This window comes from Daphnia carinata, chromosome 4 (genome assembly GCF_022539665.2).
Source record: "Daphnia carinata strain CSIRO-1 chromosome 4, CSIRO_AGI_Dcar_HiC_V3, whole genome shotgun sequence".
Taxonomy (NCBI): domain Eukaryota; kingdom Metazoa; phylum Arthropoda; class Branchiopoda; order Diplostraca; family Daphniidae; genus Daphnia; species Daphnia carinata.
Window position 1 is genome coordinate 5,665,528 of NC_081334.1, and position 23,613 is coordinate 5,689,140.

At 41.4% G+C, this 23,613-nt stretch overlaps 2 protein-coding genes across 5 annotated transcripts in view; one reads left to right on the plus strand and one right to left on the minus strand.

The window, feature by feature from the left end:
• Nucleotides 1-32: 32 nt before the first annotated feature.
• Nucleotides 33-1,343, plus strand: LOC130687281 (OCIA domain-containing protein 1-like). The gene is made up of 4 exons (XM_057510435.2): nt 33-115; nt 184-301; nt 433-622; nt 795-1,343. The coding sequence occupies exons 1-4, from the start codon at nt 53-55 to the stop codon at nt 1,204-1,206; spliced, it is 783 nt and encodes a 260-aa protein (XP_057366418.1). The 5' UTR covers nt 33-52; the 3' UTR covers nt 1,207-1,343.
• A 139-nt stretch (nt 1,344-1,482) lies between these two features.
• The window catches only part of LOC130687242 (fibrillin-1-like), a 34,800-nt gene continuing 12,669 nt past the window's right edge, over nt 1,483-23,613 (minus strand). Inside the window, exons 2-32 of one of the 4 annotated variants that reach the window (XM_057510383.2) lie at nt 19,642-19,884; nt 14,271-14,367; nt 13,958-14,139; nt 13,629-13,857; nt 12,688-12,860; nt 12,347-12,544; nt 11,409-11,531; nt 10,461-10,721; nt 9,586-10,326; nt 9,246-9,503; nt 8,885-9,148; nt 8,699-8,812; nt 8,525-8,635; nt 8,219-8,452; nt 8,024-8,134; nt 7,828-7,944; nt 6,838-6,948; nt 6,541-6,765; nt 6,192-6,297; nt 5,669-6,117; nt 5,394-5,594; nt 5,213-5,327; nt 4,987-5,123; nt 4,850-4,923; nt 4,702-4,767; nt 4,463-4,606; nt 4,286-4,354; nt 3,979-4,066; nt 3,522-3,791; nt 2,293-2,515; nt 1,483-2,214 (exon numbers count right to left, since the gene is read on the minus strand). In XM_057510383.2, the coding sequence (XP_057366366.1) occupies nt 2,136-2,214; nt 2,293-2,515; nt 3,522-3,791; nt 3,979-4,066; nt 4,286-4,354; nt 4,463-4,606; nt 4,702-4,767; nt 4,850-4,923; nt 4,987-5,123; nt 5,213-5,327; nt 5,394-5,594; nt 5,669-6,117; nt 6,192-6,297; nt 6,541-6,765; nt 6,838-6,948; nt 7,828-7,944; nt 8,024-8,134; nt 8,219-8,452; nt 8,525-8,635; nt 8,699-8,812; nt 8,885-9,148; nt 9,246-9,503; nt 9,586-10,326; nt 10,461-10,721; nt 11,409-11,531; nt 12,347-12,544; nt 12,688-12,860; nt 13,629-13,857; nt 13,958-14,139; nt 14,271-14,367; nt 19,642-19,884 (5,813 nt within the window). In that variant the 3' untranslated portion in view covers nt 1,483-2,135. Of the gene's footprint in view, nt 2,215-2,292; nt 2,516-2,551; nt 2,883-3,521; nt 3,792-3,978; nt 4,067-4,285; nt 4,355-4,462; nt 4,607-4,701; nt 4,768-4,849; nt 4,924-4,986; nt 5,124-5,212; nt 5,328-5,393; nt 5,595-5,668; nt 6,118-6,191; nt 6,298-6,540; nt 6,766-6,837; nt 6,949-7,827; nt 7,945-8,023; nt 8,135-8,218; nt 8,453-8,524; nt 8,636-8,698; nt 8,813-8,884; nt 9,149-9,245; nt 9,504-9,585; nt 10,327-10,460; nt 10,722-11,408; nt 11,532-12,346; nt 12,545-12,687; nt 12,861-13,628; nt 13,858-13,957; nt 14,140-14,270; nt 14,368-19,641; nt 19,885-23,613 lie in introns of those variants that run through there. The other 3 variants (XM_059495168.1, XM_059495169.1, XM_059495170.1) reach the window with 3 other exon arrangements.

The following is a 23,613-nucleotide window of genomic DNA, read 5'->3' on the forward strand; positions in this document are numbered from 1 at the left end:
TAGTTTTTTTATTCATATGCTGTATTTTAAAGATCCCTGAAATAAATATAGCATGGCAGAGTCGCAAACACCTCTCGCAGCTGAAAAGGATCCTCTTGCCCGGCGGGAACTATATGTAAATAGTAGTTTTCTAAATGCACGTTTTGCTAAATGCTTTTTTAACCATTATTTTGATATCCGAAGAAATTTAGTCCAGAAGAACTCAGAGTCTTGAAAGAGTGCAATTATGAGAGTTTCTACTTCAGGAGCTTGCCAATGGGCACTGCACTTGGAGCGCTTGCCTATTATGGAGTCAAATCAGGTGAATAATCAACTGCTAATTCTGCTCACATGATTACATAAACATTCACATATCTCTGAAAGTTGAGGATGTACAAAGTCACATTAAAACAGAAAGCTTGAGAATTTGGCCATCTTTTAATATGATTTCAGGATACTTGAAGGGTAGCACCAAGTGGGGCCCTTGGCCTAAAATCCTGCTAGGTGCATCATTTGGGTATTTTGCAGGGAAATTGTCTTATCAAACAAAATGTGCTGAGAAGCTGATGACCCTTCCAAATAGTCCTCTGGCTGAGGCACTACGACAAAGAAGAGGAAAAAACAAAGGAGGTTTTCAAGAAGCGTAAGGGTCATATTATTAATCTTATTATATGGTACACTCAAAATATTTTATGGATTTTGGGCCAAGTAGTTGGATTTACTTGAGATTGGAATAATTTCATATTTTATAGTTCTGTAGTGATACTGTGATATTCTTCATTTTTTCAATTTCTTTATTCTTTTTTATATTTAAGGTTTACTTCTGAACCCATAAACCTTGGACCGTCCCCGCTGTCTTCCGATACAGATAGCGGAAGCCATTCAGACTATCTACAAGAGCTAAGAAGTGAGGATCGATCTTACGATGCTCCGCCGACAGCTGTTGGGCTTAATGATTCCTTTCGACCATCGATGGACTCTTTTATTGTGTCGGAACAGCCTCTGCCTTCTCCAACTCAGCATTCTTCGTCGTATGATGAGCTTCGTAAGAAAAATCGAGAAGAATTCGAACAAAAGAGGATGGATGCTTACAAGAAGACGGATGGATTCAGAACAAATCCAAATATTGCACCGCAGCCCTCTCCGGGTTACGGCACGTCAGGTGTCTCATCACGAGCTCACCCTTCAGACAAGAAAAATGCTTATGGCGATGTCTGGGAGGAGTGAACTGAACTGAAATCGGATCAGCTGTAGGGTATAGAAATTCACTTCAATCGTTACTATATTTTTGCTTAAGTTGTATTCCTCATAATCGGAACCCTCTTGGTATTTCAGTCTTAAAATTATAGAGTCTACGAGCACAAGTTTACCATTCGATTTTCCCATGTTTGGTTTCATGGTATTCTTGGACATTATCACGAGTTAGCAATAGGAACGTAGCAAATGCCAAGCATTTGAAAAATTGAAACAGAATAACAAGAGAAAACAGAAACAACAATCATCTTGTGAGACCATGTCCAATGTATTCCAACACTTGGTTCAAAAAAGATTGAACAATCAAAATATTCGAACGAAGTGATTCTGGCATTTTACAGTTCAAAAGGCACTCGAGCACGAAATTTCATCTTATTCTCCTGGTGATTCCTGTCACCATAGTTCAATCGAGTATTCATATTTTCTTGTTCTCATCAGATAAAACAGTTTTATTTTGCCCATCCATCGTCGAAAAAGTTTCAGCAGCAATCGAGTACGACGTTGGCGTAGAGGGGACTGTAAATTCCGTGGCCTTACAGAACAGATGTGTAACATAGTTACGGATTACTAAGCAAAACTTTATACAGCGTAAGCTAAAAATGATAATTGAAAACCGTTAATGTTATACAGAATCGCTCACAATAATTCCTTTCTCAATCTTTTCTCATCTTAAAAAACAGAAAATAAGTAGGGTTTTAATAGTATACAACATTTAATCATCAGTTGTTCTTCCCATTTTCGGCTCGCAGGAGACTATACACCCGAGTCCAATCTCCCCCCATTCCGTTGCATCAAGTTTATCATTTTTGGAGAAAACCTTTACGAAAAGATAGCTCAAGTAAATAACAAAAAAAAAAAAAAAAAAAAAAAATGTGATGTTTCTTCTTTCTGGAAGCTACGCTTTAGCTTGTAGTTGTTTTGTTTTTCCGAGTGTTTGAAGTCGCACCAGAAGCGTTTTTGTCCTTCTTCTCCTTTTGTTTCCTGTAAGGACGTAATCGGTTGTGAAATATGCTGTTGTTACTCTTTCATGGCGAACTACCTTGTTTATTAATCTACTACCTGTTACGTTCATTGTCCGGTACGAAACTGGGGCCTGGGACAAGTTTAGGCTGATGCTTAGGTCCCTGTTGACGTTTCCTACCGGATCGTATGGTGGTCGTGCTTTGCAGCACAGCATCGTTCGCCGTGAAAGGAAGTAGAAGATCTACTACTCCTCCTCGTTTCTTGTCACGATTGCGGTTCTTGTTTCCTCTACCCGACTGGTCAACTGGATCGTTAGAACCTAATGATGCCGTTGGATGAATTTTTTGTTTGTTTTTTAATAGTTGAATTAAATCAGGGTAAATATGAGAAAACAAGGTGCAGAAAAGGAACGATGCCAATGAGAAAAGCTTCGTGTATCGTGAGTGACACGTCGTGTTGAAGTTTGGTGAGTAGAAAGTTAGGTTATGCTACTTGAAGATAGCTATTTTATAGTAACGCACCTTCCCATGACCATATATTATTATCTGTGTCTGATAATAGCGTTTGACTGGATCCGGCTGGCAATGGTCCTCGTCCGCAGCACCAATAAGGCAATGGGTGGTTGAGCTGTTGATACTGCCGCATCCCGGCACCACTCGAATCAACGTCAGAAGCCAGCCAGAGGCCTACTGCAAAATGAGATGTAAGCAACAAACACCCAGCGCAACATGCAAGGTAGGCTATCACCCACGATTAGGTCATGCCACTCCAAATTCAAAATTTTGAACTAAAAACTACAATGTGGAAAAAAATTGCTAGACATGCAGGGAAATAGAAACAAGCGACATGCACTAGATGTAAATGGAAGCACCCAAACCGTTCACCAAGCCGGAGAAGAAAAGCCGACAGCCAATAGACCGACCCCAAGTGCTGCAAGTCGATGAGTATAGAAAAGCTTTGGTTCTGCGGACCGTTTATTAGCATCATGGGCTTCAATTTGGAAAATAATGTCAAGTTGTGTCATCAGCATAGTAGTACTGTATATCAAGTCCTTAGACAAAGTTAGAATGGCAGTTGCTAAGTAAAAGGGAAGGTGTTCGCTGAGTAATAGTAAGAGTATAGTGTAGTACGCGAGAGTGTAGGAAGGTGATTCGAAGGGTTCGATGTCGATGCGAGTAAACGCTGTTTATGTTTTGTTTTGGAAATCAGATGAAAAGAAATGACTGATATGAAATGAACAATAATTCGAAGCTTGATTTTGTTTTTGTTTTGGTGGAGGGGTATGGAGGGGGAGGGATGTGGCAACAACAATTTTATGGTCTAACCTGACGGAACGTTGGGTATCAGCTGGAGACCGGGCTCTGTAATGCGGGATTTGCGTGCACGACCGTTGAGCCTCAGCGGTTGGCTACCCATTGATGGGAGCAAGGCAGGGCCGGGCAGAATGACGGGAGAAGAAGGAGCCGCTGCGTCTCGCAGCCGAGGGACACCATCCACTAATTTGTTGTGAGATGCTGGATGTCGGCCAGTATTGGCCGAATCCCGGCCTTCACCTCCTTCGCTGCCGCTCGATGCGCCGAAATCCCAATCAAACACTACAACACAAACGCAAGATACCATAACAATAAACCACGGCATCTCTCATGAGCAAAACGTTAAAAAACAAACAAACGTAAAATAAAACCAAAAAAGAAGGGCATGGGCAATTTTCCATGATTGCTACGTTTCTCTAAATATGGGTAGCTGTAAGATAAAGACGTCTTAATTCTTTTTTCTTCATACCCGTATAGCGTGGAGCCAATGTCGTGACCGTGGCTCGCGTGTAAGCGCTGGGATTATTGATGACGATGCAACCAGCCGGGACCTTGTACTGCAAACAAACATGCATAAACATATAAATGTGATATCGTATAAACCATCTGTATAAAAAAAATGAAATGAGTAATGGGAATTTAGAGAAGGACGCGTGCTCTTAAATTCCGATTATTATTCCCCATCATCGTATCGACATTGTTGGCTCGCACGAAGGCGCCCGCCTGTTGTTTTGAGATAAATAGCCTCTATCGCATGTAAATGAGCTCTCTCTTACCGTGTACATCTCGACGTACTTGCCCGGCTTAGAACCGGGGCATCGGACCAGCACTCGACCTCTTGGCAACTGCGGGCGACAAGTGGCGACCAGATGCGCAAGTGGATAAGAAAAATTTAAAAGAAAAAATGATGATGCATCGAGCTTATCACGAATTCATAACTTGTTCTTTTGTACCTTAGTGATGGGAGAACTTGTATCTCTGTGAACGGTTTGACTCGTGACGTGTATAGTAAACTGGCACTTGGCCTGATTGCCCGCTCCATCCTGTGCTACGTATGCGATTTCGTGATAACCAGCCTGGAACAACTCTCCAGGTTCCTGTTTTATTTTACCGCCAATAGCATATGTTATTGATGTCCGAGCAAACGCCAAAAGGATTCAGAAAACCAGAAAATGTTAATTTTTAGACTAACCCTGGATTTGTTTAGCTGGACGATCTCTATGTTGTCGGTAAAAATAGGCTCGTTCCATGTCACGATCTGGCGATTTGCATGACAATTGACAACCGTATAATATTCCGGCAGTAAAATTTAAGACGATAAATGCGGATTATGGACTCACCTGTGAAGATTGGCCCGGTTCCAGGAAAACAGTCCAAGACGTTGGACAGTTAGTCATACGTGGTATTTCCTTATCTGTTTTTAGAATGCAATGAAATCGAGCTCCAACAGGTTTGGTTTTTAAAGATCATTAAATACCAAATATTTCGATGGTGAAGTTGCACGTGGCTGTTAAATCAGACACGGGTGATCGGACACGGAAAGTGATGGTGTTCAAACCGACAGGCAACTCTCCACCCAACTGTTTGGCCCATAAAGGATCCGAATCCACGTACCTTCATCGTAAAAACGGAAGAAATAGAATTCAAAATTTTTATGCGACTCAGGAAAAAAGAATATGCATGGCAGATTGACGCATACATACCGGAACCAGTCCATATTAGATTTCGGTTGAGAGAAGGTGATGTAAGCTCGCTTTTCTTGTGGTGGAAGGTTTACTGCCATATTACCCGGGCACTGGATGAATGGAACTGGACTATCTGTAATTTTAAGATAAATAATAAACGTCGAGATAAGCATGATCTATTTGTAGAACACATTCATACCGATGCGTTCGCAGCGAGCTGGTTCGTCTGGGCTGCGCCATTGCTGAGATGGCAAGCAATGATAGATACCTCCACCGATGAGTCTGTATCCGGCACGGCATCTTACTTGACATTGTTGGCCAGCAAATGTCTTTCCGGTAGAGCAGGTATGTGGCATAAGAACGCCGCTATCAGGCGCCAGCAGTTTGGGGCATGCTAAAGCTGTTCAGTCATTTATAGATGGAGTGAATGAAATAAAATAAAATAAAAATTGTCAAGCTTTTTAGAGAATTTACGTATGCAAGTGGCAGGTTCTCCTAGCCAAAGTCCAGATCGACCACACGAGATTGTGGAATCTCCAACCAGCTTGTATCCTTTATTGCACCGGATGATGCACGTTGATCCGGAATTGTAAAGGGAACGAGATTTAAGTGAACGATTGGCTGACCATCCACTGGCACCTAAATCGCCTCGTCCGTTCTCAGCGATCAGTGCCTCGTCCTCTTGCTCACGAGACCTGTGTTGAGTGTGATTCAAATTCTGAATGCATTCTATTTCGCCATGATCAGGAGCCTTCATTTTCGGGCATCTAGGCGGCAGTTCAATGCACGTCCGCCCATCGGCTTCCAAGTAATACTGATCGCTGCAAGTACAGTGATAGGCACCACGCGTATTAATGCAATCTTGACTGCAGCCACCATTATTGGAACGACATTCGTTGACATCCACGCAATTGCTCTGATTCCTGGAACACGAAAATAGGATTTCAGATTGGGTTCAGTGAAGTGTTAAAGAGAAAAATATATTATCGATTCATACTTGTGGCTGACATCGAAGCCCGGGTTGCACGTGCAGCGGAAAGATCCAATCGTGTTGACGCAAATGTGAGAACATCCTCCATTACGATGGCTACATTCGTCAAGATCTATGTGAAACGATAGCATTAGACAAGCTTTTCAACAGACCCAATTTAACTGACAATTGGAAGCAAGCAAATTGTTTTTGTCCTGATTCAATACCAGCATGGTTTATCTTTCAAATGTGTTCACCATGAGTGATTGTATCACGACACGAAAATGCCCCCAGGTTAAAATAACATCGGCCTTCATCTAATGGCACCCACTTTTTGCCAGTTATAAAGAGCTTTCATGTAAAAAATCATAATTACCAATGCATGCATTTCCTTCACTTCGATAACCAGCTTCGCAATCACAGCGATAACTTCCAGGCAAATTTGTGCAGCTACCCTTACAGGGTTTCAGCGTCTGACACTCGTCGATATCGACACAGCGTTCCCCTTCAAGTTTATAGCCACTTTCACAGTCACAGCGATAAGTGCCTGGCAAGTTTATGCATCGACCTCCACATTTGTAGTTCAAACACTCGTCAATATCTGAAATAATTTGCAAAGAAACTCAGATCAGATGGAGGCAATCACAACTATGCTGACATTGTGTCGTCTGACCTTCACAACGGCCATTTCGAAGCTCGTATCCGGGGTCGCAAATACATTGATATGATCCAGGTAAATTAATGCAAATGCCATTGCAAGGATTTTCTTTGCATTCGTCCACATCTAAAAATTATTTTACGAGAGAAAAAAATTCAAGATTATAGTAATTCATTTTTATAACTTTGGTAATTGGCAAAATTCAACGTTGGAATGCAGTGCTGCCCTCATCAAGGTTAGGCGCCAATTCTAGGAATCATATCGAACACGTTTTTGCAGAGATTTGTCGCTGGCTCCTGCGATTGACGTCACGTACATTTCGAGCTCCGAAGAATTTTTGCCGATAGCCATACAAATCAATCACTGTCGACTTTTTAACTGTTGAACATTTGCCAGTTTATGAACATTCTTTACTGAAATTGAACTGATTAGACTGAATCCTGAAAAAGGGAAGGCGAGTTTTTATCGCTTTGCACGTGTTTCACTCCTTCTAGAAGACACTTCGACGTCCACCCATGCATCCCGAGAGCCGCCATTATTCTTCACCAACGAACACCAAGATCCGAAAGCGTGCCGTAATAAGGTAGGAAAACTCAAAACTATTTATGATTGTCTTTTGGTCAGGCGATTCAGGCGATTGGATAGTGGAAATTGTCTTTTTGTTTTTTTTTGTTTTTTAAGTTATCTTTGTTTGTCGATTGAAACTGCGGAGTGATGAGTCATCAAAGGGATTCTTTGTTTCAGACAAAGGAATTGGCGGGAAAAGGGTTTAGGGGGTAGAGGTATACAAGTGTGGAGATTGTTTCTGGAAGTTTCCAAGTTGCCCCTGAACTTTTTTTTTGTTTGCAATTGACTTGCCTTTTGTTCTTTTTGGATCTGCACCCCATTATTGTTGTTTTTTGCTTCGCAAAAGTTTTTTGTTTTTTCTTTTCGCCTCTGAATGCAGTGGATCTATCCTAGTTATCTCTGCAGTTCAGGGTGCATATTGGTGGAAGTTAACTTTACCTTCGCAGTCGTTGCCTCGGAGACTGTAACCAGGTTCACACTGGCACGTAAACGATCCTTCTGTATTGACGCATTTGGCTAGATTACCACATGGTTCCTTTTGGCACTCGTCCACGTCTGTTGCAAACAATCGCGAGTTTAGGTCTTTGGGGAAAACACAAACGGTGTGAAAAAAAAATTAGTAGGCGATAATAACCTTTGCAAACGTTGTCGTCAAACTCGTAACCAAAGGGGCAAAGGCAAGTGTAGGAGCCCGGTGAATTAATGCATTCAACTGGGCACGGATTGTTCAGGCATTCGTCGATATCTAAACAATTTTTGTTTGCGTTATTATTTGTTTTGTTTTCTTTAAACATATTTTTTTGTGGAGTTGATTTTTTTTTTTTTTTACCTGAACACGTTCCATTATTGCCGAGTTGGTATCCAAGCTCACAGGAGCAAGAGTAAGAACCTTGGGTGTTGATGCAAATGCCCTCGCAGGGCTCGTTGAGGCATTCATCGATATCGACGCACTGGCCGTTTTTGTCGTTGATCTGGAAACCTTCGGCGCAAAGGCATTCGAAGGAACCGACAGTGTTGCGGCAAATGCCGTCACAGGGACTGGTGGTGGCGCACTCGTCGATATCTGTTGGTGCAACATCATCTCAGAGAATTAATTTTTTTTTTTTTTTTTTAATCGGGAAGCAGAGGCACAGACCTATACACACGTCTCCAATCAATTGATATCCTGGGTGACAATCGCAGATGTAGGATCCTGGGATATTGGTACACAATTGATCGCAGACTCCGTTCGGACATTCGTCGATGTCTATCAGAATAGATTTTTATTACATTTCTTTTTTTTTTTGCCTCATGTTTTTGTTTTTTGAACCTGCGCATGTTCCGTTGATGTTTTCGAACCCGTCGTCGCAATCGCATCGGTACGATCCTTGTAAATTGGTACAGGCCGTCGAGCAAGGCGACAATTCAGCACATTCGTCAATATCTAATTTTGTTTTGATTTTCATTTTGAATTTGTTGTCTTCCAAAATTTTTCTTTTTGTGAGTCAATTCCTACCTGCGCATGCAGTGCCAGTCGTGCGGAATCCTTCCGGGCAGATGCATTCGTAAGAGCCGAGGGTGTTGCGGCAGGTCCCGCCAGTTGCGCGGCACGAGTGCCCAGCTTCTTGATCCCCCGATTCGCATTCGTCAATGTCTTGACACGTTTTTGCGTCCGTTTCACTTAGACGATATCCTTCCGGACACTCGCACCTCATTCCGCCTTTGAGATTGACGCACTCGTGTGAGCAGCCTCCGTTTTCTTTAGCGCACTCATCGATATCTTGGAAGGGAAAGGAGGGGGAAATCAATGATGGGCCGCTCGTACTTGATCGCAATATTGGTTTAAAAAAAAAAAAAAAAAGAATTAGAGAAATTACCTTTGCAAGTTTTCTGATCAGCGCGCAGTTTGTATCCGGCCGTGCACTTGCATTCGACGCCCCCTGGCAGATTGATGCAGTGGTGCGAACATCCGAAATTGGGTAGATCTTGATCGGAGCATTCGTCAATGTCGCTGCACGTCTTGTTGTTGCTAATGTCCAACGCGTAGCCGGAAGGGCAGGCACAGTAGGCAGATCCTTCCGTATTGATGCATCGATGCGAACACCCGAAATTGTTGTCTGTACATTCATCTAAATCTAAAGAAAAAACCACTTGTCAAACTTGAAAGAAAAAAACCATTTTGAAATAATAGAGTCGCTCATTTTATTTTGTCCATACCTTGACACGTTTTCCCATCATTGCTCAGCTTCCAGCCGCTGGGGCAGTCGCAATGAGCTGATCCTTGAGTATTGATGCAGAGATGTGAGCACCCGAATTGATCTTGCGCTTCGCATTCATCGACATCTAGACAGGCCGATCCATCTTCCACTTCGGCCAGCCGATCAGCTAGTTGAAACCCTTCCGGACATGTCTGATCCAATTCGAAAGTCTTTTCCTCTTTGATGTTCGTGGCCATCGTTGTTGTTGTAGTGGTAGTGGCAGTGGCAGAGTTGTCGATTCTATTGGCCCTATCTTCCAGTTCTTCCGGTTCCTCTTCGTCTCCCTCCTCCCCTTCCTCGTCAGCCTCATCTTCCTCTGGATCTTCATCCTCTTCGGCTTCCTCTTCAACCGGAACGGCGGCCGCGATGATAGGGGTCTCGGTCGTTGTCGTTGATGTGGTAGTTGTCGTAGCAGCTGTCGTCGTTGGGGCTGTTGTAGTCGTTGGAGTGGCTGTCGTAGAGGTTGGCGCAGGAGTGGTAGTTGTTGTTGTCATCGTCGTTGTCGTACGGGGAGTGGTAGTTGAGGGAATGGCTTCCTGAATAGCTTCCGGCACTTCTTCATTGTCTTCGTTCTCGCCATTTTCTCCTTCCTCTTGCGATGAAGCTCCGTCCTCCTCCGAACACCGGAACGATCCTATCGTGTTGATGCACGTACCCGCGCAAGCTTGTCCTACGTCCTCCAACTCGCATTCGTCCATATCTGTTTGAAAATTCCGATTTAATTTTTGATAGCGTTGCAATGTGTAAATCAGGCACTGGTTTACATTCAACATTTTTTTTTTGACGAATCACGCCCTTTTTGTTTTTGGCTGGAATGATTTGTGTACGTGTTACCTTCGCATGTTTTCCAATCATCACCGAGCATGTAGCCATCGGGACAGGTGCAAAAAGCCGTTCCGAGCGTGTTGAGACAGGTATGCGAACAACCGAAATTATCTCCCAAACTGCACTCGTCTAAATCTTCACACGAGTGGCCATCGGCCGCCAATTGGGTCCCTGGACGCTCGTCGCAACTGCACTCGTAACTGCCGTGAGTGTTGCGGCAAGTGCCCTGGCACGGCCCGTGGCCGTTGCGCAGCAAACATTCATTATGATCTAAACGCAATTCACCAAAGCCCAATGATTTCATTTGTTTCGCCTCTTTTTTGTTTTTGTTTTACAAGCGAGACGCTAGAAAGAAAGCGGCTCGCTATTGAATAGTGACAGGTCTTTCGTTTCTTTTCTTAGATAAAGAGGGGGGGGGGATAATGCTCCATTTTTGGGAGAGAACTTTTGCGTTTTAACATTTGAATTGCTTGAAAAGAAGAAGAAAGAAAGAAAAAAAAAAAGACACAAAGGTCAGGCGTAAAAATTTGAAAAGAAAAGAAAAAGAGGTCGAGACCAACCAATTTTATACCCATGTCCAAAACAGGCAAGTGTATAAAAAGGCTTCTATGTACATTACTACATTTCCATGTAGTGTTTTTTTTTTTTTTTCTTCTTTCATTTTGTGTGTGATGCATATGAGCGATAGGCTTATTGTGTATACAACCATGTTTTTGTTGTAAAGCACTATTTCTATCCTCCCCTATTTTCATTTTTTTTTTCTTCTTTGCGTAACTCCTTTTTAAGATTTTTTTTTTGTTGTTGTTGTTCGTAAAAGATAGATGGGAGGAAATTTTTTGAGATGTATCAATAAAGGTAGAAAAACGAAGGGAAAAAAAAAAAATAAAGTGCATGTCTACAATCCGTTTAGACGAAATCAATAATGTACAGCTATGAGGGAATCGATGTGTTACGCACCTATGCATTTTTTGCCGTTGGAGGCCAGGCGGAATCCCGTGGAGCAGAAGCACTGGTACGATCCTTGTCGGTTGACGCAAGTTCCCTCGCATCCGCCGTTGTCAACCGCGCACTCGTCCACATCTTTTTTTCGTTGTCAAAATCAAAATTCAAGTTTAAATTAGATTTTTTATTTTTTTTTTCAAAACTTTTTTTAAGATTTTCGATTTTTCTTTCGGCAAAGGAAAAAACGGAAGAAAACAATAAGTTTTGGGGTCAACTTCAATCCATCTCGAGTGGTATAGACACTGTCTGCTGGATTGATGATGCCCGTCCTAACACGGAGAGAGGAGAGGGTTGTTTTCACACAGTGGGATTGGGAAAATTTCACTTGAGCTACCCCCCTTTTTTTTCCCATCCCCCGACCACGCAACGAATCGGCAGGAAGCTAGTCAGCCAACAGTTTTCTTTTTATAATCGAATTTATTCTACAATCAGATTAGGATTTGTCTTCCCCTCTTTGCCTCTTTTTCCTCTCGTGATGCGTAGACGATTGAAACGCGCAGTCGGCGGTTCAACAGATTGTCTGTTGCAGAACCCCGTCTACGCTCGTTGCCCATTAAAACCATGTACATCAAAGTGACATGGGAAACCTTTGATTATGTAAACGATTGTATAAAGAAAAGAAGAAGAAGAAAAAGAGCCTGGCTGCCGACCCAAGGTCGTTGATATTTTTATCGTCTCGTCCGTTATGCGGCCACGACAAGTTTTTCTTCTTCTTTTTTCGTTCCATCTTCCCTTATTTGAGCATAGCTAACCGAACGAGTTGATGAATTTTCTTCTTTCTTTTTTCTTTACGGTGGAACCGCGACGGACGCATTCACCACAGCTATCGGGGTGACTGTAATCTTTTTCCACTTTGATAAGGAAGAAAAAAGAAAAAAGGATATGTTTCATACCTGTGCAGGTGGTTCCGTCTTCTGCTAGGACGTAGCCTCTGTAGCATAAACAAGTCGCCCGGCCGCTGGTGTCGTCGCAGATCTGCTCGCAACCTCCTTTATCCTCTCCGCATTCGGAACGTTGGCCGCCATAGCTGCCGGCGTTCGATGTCTCTTCCTCTCGCTCGGTCAGCGCGTTATTGCTCACTGAACTAGCGTCTGTGATTACAAAGAATACCACGTAAGCTCGTTAGCTATACGTTCCTTTTTTTTTTTTTTTCAAACCGTCTCCTCGTAATAAATCAGTTTATTTATTTTTTTGTATTTTGTTACGATGGACGAGAGGGAGGGGAGTGTAGTACCTTGATCGGGATGGTCAGCGCTGGAGATGATGCAGATGGGGCTAGGCCCGATCCAACGCCCTTGCCGGCAGTAAAGGCGATCTGCATCCGGGACGACAAACTGGTAGCCGGCAGCGCACTGGAACACGGCGGCAGCGTACCGGTTACCAGCACCCGGCCCTTTGTTTCGTTTCCTATTTTGAGAGGGAGGGGTGGGGGGCACAAGAAAACAAAACAAAAAAAAAAAAAAAAAAAAAACACATAAAACAATCATTATTGTTAATGTCAAGATACCGTAACAACAAGTTGCCCTATCTCTCGACGAGAGAGAGAGAGAAAATGCAACGAACGAAGGAAGGGAAACGAAAGGACCAATCCCCTTAGCGCCATAAAATAAAAGAGATCAAATCACAGCATCAGAGGTTGTAAATCAGAGTAGGAGGGGTGCGGTCGTCCAGTCACGACAACAGTATTTCATTGACTTTCACGTGTTGTTGTTTGGATTTTTTTGGTTTTTTTTTTTTTCCTGTCGACAGAGAGAGAGAGAGAGAGAGAGAGAGAGAGAGAGAGAGAGAGAGGGTCTTTTGAAAGGGGTGGGTGGGGGGAGAGAGAAAATGTTCAAGTTGGGGGAGAATTGGTTAGCGTGAAATCAAGCCATCAAGGATGTGATGAAAACTGTCCTGGGCGTTCTGTGCGCTCCCATTGACCAACCCGTTAAAAGATAAATTTTTTTTTAAGAAGGGCAATTCCGAGAAGTAGAAGAAGAAAAAAAATGATTGTCTTAATTGGATCGGGATTCACTTACATATTTTGAGAGAGAGAGAGAAAAAAAAAAGAGCCACACAGGATGTAAATAATTTTTCTTTTAATTGTATCACGTTTTGTGGGCAAACGTAGCAAATTGAACTTCACTTGTCTGCTTGTCAATTTACGGGAAAGGGATTTTGTGGGGTGGGTCTCACCGTATGTATTTGATTCCGGATCCGTGAGGAATTGCTGGAGCGGGCGCGATTGGGCTGTTGCTGTTATCGGCATCGACCAGGCACGATTGATCGAGTGTAGCGAAATCCACTGGCGAGTTTTGATTCGATTCTTCCGCTCCATCCGTCGATTCCACCTCGTTGACATTTCTCGCTTCTGTCACCGTGCTCGCTTTAGCCGACGAATGTTTGTTATCGTTGCCTTTTTTTCCTGCCAAAAGCGAAATCCAAAACAATTCAGTTGAAGCCAAAAACGGAATAGAACAATTTGGTTTGTTGTTGTTATTATTATTATTATTTTTTTTTTAAACCTTTATTCTTCTTTTCTGCGGCTGGAGTCTTTGGCTTTTTGTCCTCTTTTTTCGGCTCTTTGGACGACTGTTTGGCAGGTTTCTTTTTGTCCTCTTTCTTGTCGTCCTTCTTGTTGCCTTTATTGCCACCTCCGTTTTTCTTTTTGCCTCGGCTGACGGGATCCTCGTCTGCCGCCGCCATCCTGTTTTTTTTTTTGGGGGGGGGGGGGAGGGGGGAAGCCAACAGTCGATTGTTATTCTGATCGTCCATCACAATGTTTCTTTCACCACTACTTCTCCACTAATTTTTGAGATGCGTTGTGAAAAATCTTACATCGATAATGGCGCACTGGATCCGTTCAATTGGACGTCGTCCATTCCGTCTTGATCGTCGTCCACCGTTTGACTCGTTTCGGCCACTTCCGACGAATCTGCGTCCAAAGAAAATAAAGTTAAAGCAATTCGAATTTGAGTAGCATTTGTCTTTCTGCGTCAATTCTCTCTTCGTGTGTTTACTGGTCTGGTTTTCCGCCGATCAATTTTCACGCTACATTGAACGGTGCGCTACTTTATTCGAAAGAAACTCCGTACGGATGTGTCGTATAATAAATAACAAATGGTATGTACACAGTCGTGCACGCTTCAATGGCCAAACGTAGTTGCTTGCCACTGTTTATATACCATAAGAAAAAAAAAATGAATCGAATAACGGCAAAGGAAGGAAAGCGCATTTAATTTTTTTGTTCTCGGGACTGTGTGGCACGTGAAACGATCTGAAAACAAAAATGAGCGTGAGATCTCGCTATTGTTCTGTTTGATTAAAAATTTTCGATTGAATTAATGAGCCCCTTTTTTTTCTGTTCTTTTTTTTTTGGTCAGCCCGTCTACTGGCACCATCTCTCTGGCAAGTTGTGCAAATAGATTCTGATTGAGTTTCATCCCTTTTGGGGCTTTCATTTTCGTTGATGGCAATAATTGAGGAAGATGAGGTTCTTTGAATCGCCAGGAGGAACAATATGCGGCTAGTACCAAAAAAAAAAAAAGACGTTAATCAACTCTTAAAAAACAAACGTGTTCAACTGCCGAGAGGTGATGAGTCAAGTTTTTTTTTTTTCTTCTTCTTCATCTTCTTACCTATTAAGGATTTCATGGACAAACAAACAGGCAACTGTTGAAAAAAAAAAAAAAAATGTATTTTTTTTTTTTTTCACTTGTGTTAATTAACCGTTTTGCATGGAAAAAGGATGTTGTTGCCTCCCACCACGATTTTTTTTTTTTTTCTTGAGATCTTTGGCATTGGAGTACAACGAAGCCCTACGGGTGTCCCTCTATGCCACACAATAGACAAGAGTTACGTTTGTTTTGTTTTTTTTCGCTCGATGGCCGCGTCGCCTCTTCGTGTTCGTGCAATGATGAATCGAATGTCCCGCTCACGCCGGCCACAACGCGGGTCCCTTCATTCAATTGGAAGAGTCGCACACAAGTCGTAAGAAAAGAAAAAAAAAGGCAGAAGATGTGATGAGAGGCAAAGAAAAAAGAGGGTATTATAGTATATATTTAGGAATGACAATGGGAGCCCAGCCCCGAAGCGGCCAGATGATGGACCGTTGTGCGTAATCCCACTCAAGCCTTGGCGCGATGTTTTTTGACAAAGAAAAACGAAAAAAAAAAAAAAAAAAAAAGGAACAAGAATTTGAGGAGAACAAAAAAGATATTAACTAAGCGAGTCTCGGGGAAAAACAAAACAATAGAGCTACGCTTTGAGATCTTCTTCTTATTCAGTCGAACTGTTGTCTTTCTGTATTCCTTTTTTTTTTTATTTGTGTGTGTGTGGAACAAATGCAGGCCGTGCGTTCAAAAAGAAACAACAACAAATATTTGATGACCGTTAAATAATAACAAAAAAAAAAAGGGGGGTTGAGCTTATTTCTTTTTCTTTTTTTTTTTTTTACATGCCGGAATGTTCAGGTGAATGAGCCCGAGACTTGTTATGCTAGGCCTTAAATAGGCAAAGCATATCGAAACTTAACATCTCGTTATAGAAAATCTCTTCGCTTTTTTTTTTCTTTGCGGTTGTTTTTGTTGTTGTTTCTCTTTCGTTTTTTTTTTTTTTTTTTTTTTTTTATTTCAACGCCGAGTTAAAAACAGGACCAAGAGGATCACCCAGCCGCTCGCTCGTTACGAACTTTTTTTTTTTTTTTTTTTTTTTTGAAGCAAGGGCGACTCGTTATTGTACCGATTCCATATGGCAGCGTGAAGAGGGGGGGGGATTGACGTTACAACTTAAAGGAAAGTTATCCCGCCGGACCCATTACGAGCGTTAAACTAAAAAAAAAAAAAAAAAAAACGAAATAACCTTTCCTCTAAAAAAGAAAAAATGGAGAGGGCCATGTGCGCATGTTTTCTATCTGTCGTTTCTTTCCTTGCGCGTGAGTACACACTTGTTACTTAAAGATTTTTTTTTTTTTTTTTTTTTTTCGAAATTTTTACGACACGCGTTTCAAGACCACTCCTCCTAAAAGATGTTCGTTGAGTGAGCAGAAGCGAGTACAGAACGAAAATATTAAATGAGGTGTACAATATGGTACTGAACAGCTCGTGCTCCCGGCTTAAAAAAAAAAAAAAAAAAAAAAAAACGACGCCTTTTTTTTTTTTTTTTTTTTTTTTTTTATCACGCGGTGGGCCATAGGTTCCGGGCGTGTGGACATCAAGTCATCATCATCATTATCTTGATAGGCTTTATATTCGTTCAAATAGAACTAAAAAGTCATACTTAAAGAAGAAGTTTGTACGACGAGTGGAATTTTTAAGGGCCTGTTGTTGTTTTTCCCTCCTTTTCTTTAAAAAAAAAAAAAAAAAAAAAAAAAATACCCGCAGATGAATTTCTCCCATCTTTATTCGCTGCGGTAATCGTTTCCTGTTGCGCAATCCCGATTCAACTCATCCGCCGTGAATCTCCATATAAAGGATTGGCTGCCACCTCCATGTTGGGCAATGAAAAGCTTTTTTTTTCTTTTTTTTTTCCTAACTCGAGTACCGAAAATTGAGGACTCGAGTTGTCTACCATCATTTTTTTTTTTTTTCGAAACTCTTTATTTTATTTTATATTTTTGTGGGTAATAAAATAGTACTAGCAAGCAGTAGAGTACGTAAAGGCTTCCGGATGTGACCCTACCGCCCACTCACGGGCGCCGAACACTCACTCAAAATGTTGTGAGAGCTCGTGCGCCGACTGCGGTCACGTCCATTGCCAGCAGATGCTTCACCTCTTTCGTCACACACGCGCCCTCCCCCCTTTGCTCGTCTGACTGGCGAACCGCACGCCGAGTCAGCTGGGAATAACTGACTCATTTGACTATACTAGTATCATTCTATACTATCGGGATGGCGCGGCGCAACGCAAAAACAGTACTAGAATATCCTTGTCTGCTTTGCTTTGCAAGGCTTTCTGTTTCTTTTGGCTGATGAGTCAGTCTTCGATCTCTTGGCCGTGTTATTTTTCTTTTTATTCTTCTTTTGTTTTGTATTTGTTCATTCCAAGCGGGCAGATAAATCTGCCCGCTTGGCGTGATGTCATTCGTCTCTTTCACACTCTCTCCTACGGGACGGATCTCATTTCATATAATGCTATTTATATACGACGGGACTCTAACTGCAGGGCGCAAGCAGCAGAACGTTAGAAATTCCCTCGTTGAATTTTTAGGCAAAAAAAAAAAGAGGAGGGGGGGGGGAACTGGTTTTTACACTCACACTCGTAACCATATCTGCTACAGCTATTATGCATTTTTGTAAGTCACTGGTCGATGTTCTGGTTTAAAGTCGGACTATTTCAAAAAAAAAAAAAAAAAAAAAAAAAAGAAAAGTGTTGGCAAGTCTCGTTGATCCAAAGATCATTTTTTTTTTTTTGAATGGACCTATTTATTTTTTGTTGATGGGGGAGGGGATTACAAATTTTATCTTTTTTTTTTTTCTTTTGGAAAAAAAAGAGTTGAAAATAAAAAAAAAATGTTGGCTAATGTCTTGCAGTCATTTTCGCTGCGTTTTTTATTGAGTTGAGAAAGGCGGGTTAGAGAAGCGTCGGTGTCAAATGGTTTTGGCTAGTTAACCAGGACCACGCCCGTGTTCACCACCATGACGACGACTTGGCTTTGCTCTTTTTCTTTTTTCAAGATTTATAGACTTGAAAAAAAAAAGAAAAGCAACAAAGTTTTCAATGGAGAAACTGGTTTAGTGATTTTCTTTGGGGAAAATCGATTGCTCCGAAATAAACGAGTCGCTGCGAGTATATCTTTTTAGGTGAAATGCAAACTGCGTCAGATTGACATCCTTTTTGTGCGTGTGTATATCTGTGTGTGTGTGTGTGTGGGTCGGGAAAAAATGCGGCGACATAACCGGTCACGCCCCGGTAACAAAAAAAAAAAAAAAAAAAAAAAAAAAAGAAGACGAAGGCAAGAGAAGAAGAAAAAAAAAAAAAAATGGAACAATTAATTTTTGGTTTTTGGTGTGTGTGTGTTGGCGCACCCTTTGGGGCCTTATACTTTAATTAGAGCCAAAATAAATATCTTTGGCCCGTGGTGTTTGTGTGTTCAACTCCCTGCGGCTCGTATCTATTTGGGATGATATCGTGTCGTTGTAGCCGACTTGCGTATATATCTAGCAGAGAACTTGTCTTATGATTGTTATTATTATTCAGAACGATCTACAGCGCTAATGAATTCTTCCATTCTTGTCGAGCTCTTTTTCTTTCTTTTTTTTTTTCGTCTTGTTTGCTAGCGAAAAGGAGAAATAAAAACTGACGTCATCGCTGCGGAATGACTTGGTTTTAAGGTGCTCTTGTTGTTGGCCTCGAACTTATTGATGATGCAGAGCGAGCTGAGCTCTGCTTGTTCAACTGTCTCATTTGAATAATGACGACTGCATTTCTCTCTCCCTTTTCTTTCTTTTTTGTTCTTCTTGTTGTTTGCATCTCTTTACTTTTCAAAGTCAGCCAAACAAAACTAAACTCGACTTTTGTGTGTGTGTGTGTGTGTGTTACACGTTTAGTAGTTCACTCTTTTGAGTGCAGTCGCAAATGCCATAGAGAAATGAGCCAAGATAGAGGAGACACGACAAAATAAAATGTGGAGGTCCGCCCCGTTTAGCGCACCGTTCTCGCTCCTTTTTCAGGGTGGTGTCGTTATTTTGCGCGAGCTGAACGCTGTGCATGAACACATCATCTAACAATGTGTCGCCAAATTATCTCTGAATTTGTTTGGCCACATTCTTTCCCCCCCACCTTTTTTTTTTTTTGTTTTTTTGTTTGTGTGGGATACCTTGTCGTTTTGCCTTATCGTTGGTTTTTTTTTTTTTTTCAATTTGTTCTCGTGGTTAGTTCGCTCTCTCCCTATTCGCTTGACTCAATTGGGCAATCCTTTCTTTTGTGTGTGTCGATACGAACGCTGTGATAAAGATCGTCTCGTCGGACGACCCCGAAAATTCACGTTCAGGATTTGAAAATCACGTCAGGCGATGGGCCTGTCAAACAATTACTTGTCATGTCTTATCTCTCTGTCGACATCTTCTTCCACAAGCATCTCTTTCACTCCTTATTGGTTTGCATTCTATGATGGCCATCGGGCCATCATTTTTTCTTTTTTTCTTTTTTTTTTCTTGAAGGAATTTTCGTTGTGTTTTTGCTGGGAAAAGAAAAACGTGAAAAGACTCACCGTCGTCACCGGTAGATTGTTGTTGTTGTTGTTGTTGTAGATGTTGTTGCAGCTGATGATGATGAATGCAGACGGGCGGGTCTTGAGTCCAAGTCCGGTTGCGGCAAATAACGGCGGCCGGTCCGACCAGTTTGTACTCGGCGCTTTGACAACGGAACTGCACCAAAAGGCCGGACCACAGCACGAACATTTCACCATGCTCGGGCGTCTCCGGCTTAATGCAACCCGAATCCAGTCGCACTTCTGATAGGTTGATGGGGCAGGGTTGAAAAAAAAAAAAAAAAAAAAAAAAAAATCAAATAAAAGGAAATATCATCATCAGTAAATTGAATTCGAATAAACGTGCTTTGATTATGCAGAGGAGGGGGGAAAGGGACAATAGTCGGTTAAATTGGTGGACTTTGAATTGAACCATAAAAAAAAAACAAAAAACGAATTTGTTTTGACTATTGATGGTGGTGGTGGACATTGTTCAATAGCCGCGATCACCATCAACCACAAAGGGGGGGGGGGGGAGAAAAACAGCCATTTCGATTGTGGTGTGTGTGTGTTTGTGGCGTACAAAATGCATACAATATAAGGCAAGTCGCACAAAATCCTGACGTATTGCGCTTTTTGCCTCTTTTGGTGTCTATCTCGATGTTTAGGGAAGTATTAGGTGGCCAATAATCGTAAATCCCAGTCGTCGATTGAGCTTTTTTTTTTTCAACCGCCAGCCACCACTGTTTCCATCTCTTTTTTTTTTTTTTTTTTCTTTTTCTACGTTTTATGGGGAGAAGGAAAAAAAAAAGAAAAAGAAAAATAGACATCATTGTCCACTTTCTTTAACTTCTCCCCTTAAAAATAAATACCAAGTCCAACATTTTTTTTTTTCCTGAAAAAAAAAAAAAAAAAAAAAAACCAAACGAAGCTCATTGTTTGCTAGGATATCTTGTGTGCAGTCCCGGCCGACATAGAAACGCACACAATGTTTCCAATGAGGCTTTTTTTTTTTTTAAGGGGGGGAAATAATACGGGCGGTGCCAGTTGGCGACAATCGGGCAGGGAAAGAAAAAGAAAATCCATGGATCGTTCAAGTTTTTTCTCAGAATTCTCCCCCCTTCATTCTTCTTCATCTCGTTGTCTCTTAAAAAACGCTATTGTGTGTTATGTGTCTTCAAAAAGATTCCATTCGTTTTGTACACTTCTATTATTCACGCACGACGAGCAGGCGCTTTTTTTTTTTTTTAAGGAGAAAATCTACACATGTATATAAATACACATCGGTGTAGGACTACTACACCGATGATTATAACTTAGAAAGCGATGGTGGTATCATCGTTGTGTAACAATGTAAATCAAAGGCCATCTATCCTTTTTTTTGTTGTTGTTTTGTTTTGTTTTGAACAGATGAAGTTCTATGCTAAACATTGTTTTTTTTTTCTCTCTTTCGCTCCGGGATGTTTTCCTGATAATTTTATTTTTTTTTTTGTGCTGGTTGTTGATCGTTTTCGAGGACGTGAAACAATGAAAAAAAAAAAATAAATAAATAAATAAAAGGTGGGAGGGGATTATAAAAAGAAGAGAAGCTTCTGCTGCTGTAACAGAAACGTCTTGTGTGGAAGAGAGCGAGGTATACACGTTGCCCTTATAAGATAAGGATTTCATGAGAAATGGGCGGCGTGACATACAAGGTGGAAATGGAAAATTGAAAAAAGAGAGACTGGAGTGACGTTTGGAACGATTTGTCACACAGTTTTTTTCTTCTTCTTCTTTTTTTTTGTGTGTGTCTGTATCTGTGTGTGTGAGGAGAGGGGGGGCTTCATCGACTGGTATAGATCCATTCACTATTTTTTCTTTTTCTTTTGAATTCAATGGTCAAATGTCTTTGAAATAACGTTGCGATGAAATCAGCTGATGTCTGACAGCACACACAGCTCGTTGAATCATTAGTTACACAAGAAAAATGGTCTATACCTGTCCGATTGTACAATGCAAGAGCTGGCTGAGCCCCAGTTTTGCTCGTCTCTTACGTCAAGTCTCCGATTTCATTCGCTTTTCCTCGATCTTATTTTTCCCTTTTTTTTTTTTTCCTCCCTTAAGCCAAACATTTGAATTCATTGATTGATAGTTGAGCAAGCCAGGGTGGGTAGGTGTCGCCAAACGATTTTTCAATGGGAAAAGCCGTACAAAGCTGCGAAGCACAGCCGGGGCACTAACAACAGGTGAGATGGAATTGAACTAATGGGGAAGCGAGGCAAATGGGGAAGGAGGCAAGGCGAAGCGACGTTCACCCCCCATCGAGTCCATTCGTCTCGGACGCGTTGCATATACGCATCTAAAGTATAATAGCCTTAATAGATGGATCGTATACACACAGACACAGACACACACAGACACACACACAAAAAAAAAAAAAAGGAGAAGAAAGAGATCCATTTGGGGTAGTGGCGTATTCAAAGTATGCGCACACGGACGGGACTGGCGGCGGTACTCACAGGGAAATCTTTCAAAAAAAGAAAAAAAGAAAGAAATAAAGCAACGACAGAAACCTTGAACGCTTGGTTTGATCTCTTTTGGCTGCTTCGTTTGCCGACATTTTCAGCAAAATGAAAATGAAAAAAAAAAAAAAGAAAGAAAAGAATGTTCTTTTCTTTTTCGTGTGTGTTGCTGTTGTTGTTGTGTTATGGTTGAACGAATGACTGGTGTTGAAAAGAACCACACACGCACAAAAAGGCAGAGAGCGATATCAAGTTTGATAGTCTTCACTGGCCGTTTTCTATCGGTATACGAATAAAATTCTATCGTTGGTTTTTTTTTTTTTTTTTTTTTTTTCTTTTTTGAAATTTAAATAAAAGCGCATCCCTCAGCAACAGCAGCGAACGATAAGAAAAATCGAAGGAAAAAAAAAAAAGGGGCGGAGGGGAGGAATGGATCTGCTGCGGTCATAAAAAAAAAAAAGAACGAAATAACCCGATGTTAAAGTTATTATTATTATTATTATTATTTTTTTTTTTTTTTTTTTTTGACAAGGAGGGAGAGGGAGAAGTTGGTTTGGGTAGCCTTCGTGTGGTCCGTTTGAAAACGAACGACGGAAGTGTTACTATTTCTGTTTATTTTTCTTGCTGCTGCTTGGAAAAGAAAATTGCCTTTACGGGTTGGTGGGTGGCCCCCTTTTCTCCAGACTCATCCGCTCGGCCGCGTTTGCGTGTCACCCTGGCCTTTCCAATGTTTGGGTCGGCACCCCACACACACACACACACACATCAGTGGATTAGAACGCTATAGTTGTCGTTAATATTATACGCTGTGTATTAAAAATAAAAGTATGGGGAGAAAGGGCCGAGCCTTCAAAAAAAAAAAAAAAGAACCCACCCCAACGGGACCCTCGTGGCGTTGTGCATTTTTCGTTTATTTTCTTGAAACTTTTGACGATGTTGATGATGCTATAGTGTCATATAAATAAAGCCGCACTACCTTGCGATGGGACACCAACATTCAATCTGGGGGGATGGGGGATTTCTTATTTTTAGAAAATCCATCAGACGAACGAGCAAAAGAATTTTATAGCGACCCTTTTTGCGCACTTTGGCCATAAAGCTCACGAGAGTTTCTCTTTTCTCGTGTTATACTTGAATGTTTGAATAGCTTTTTTTTTTTTTTTTCTTGTTGAAATATATTGAACTTGTTGTATGAAGAAAACGCCAGAAATCCTTCTGGCTATTTGTAGTGTATTCGTAACAACTCCTGCCAACTATTTTATTATTTTATTTTATTTTCATTTTTTTTTGCTTGTCAAAAAGTGATTTTTCTTTCGTTTTCTTTTACATTTTTAAATGTATAAAAACGACTGTCATATGGAATTTAAAAATGAAGAGAGATAGTGAAACCGAGATGGTGGAGAGATTTTTTAAAGACATGCGTCTATGTAATAATCAAGTCGGAATAAGCAAAAGGATGTGACCAAACCATCGTCCGACCAGCTGCTGTTAT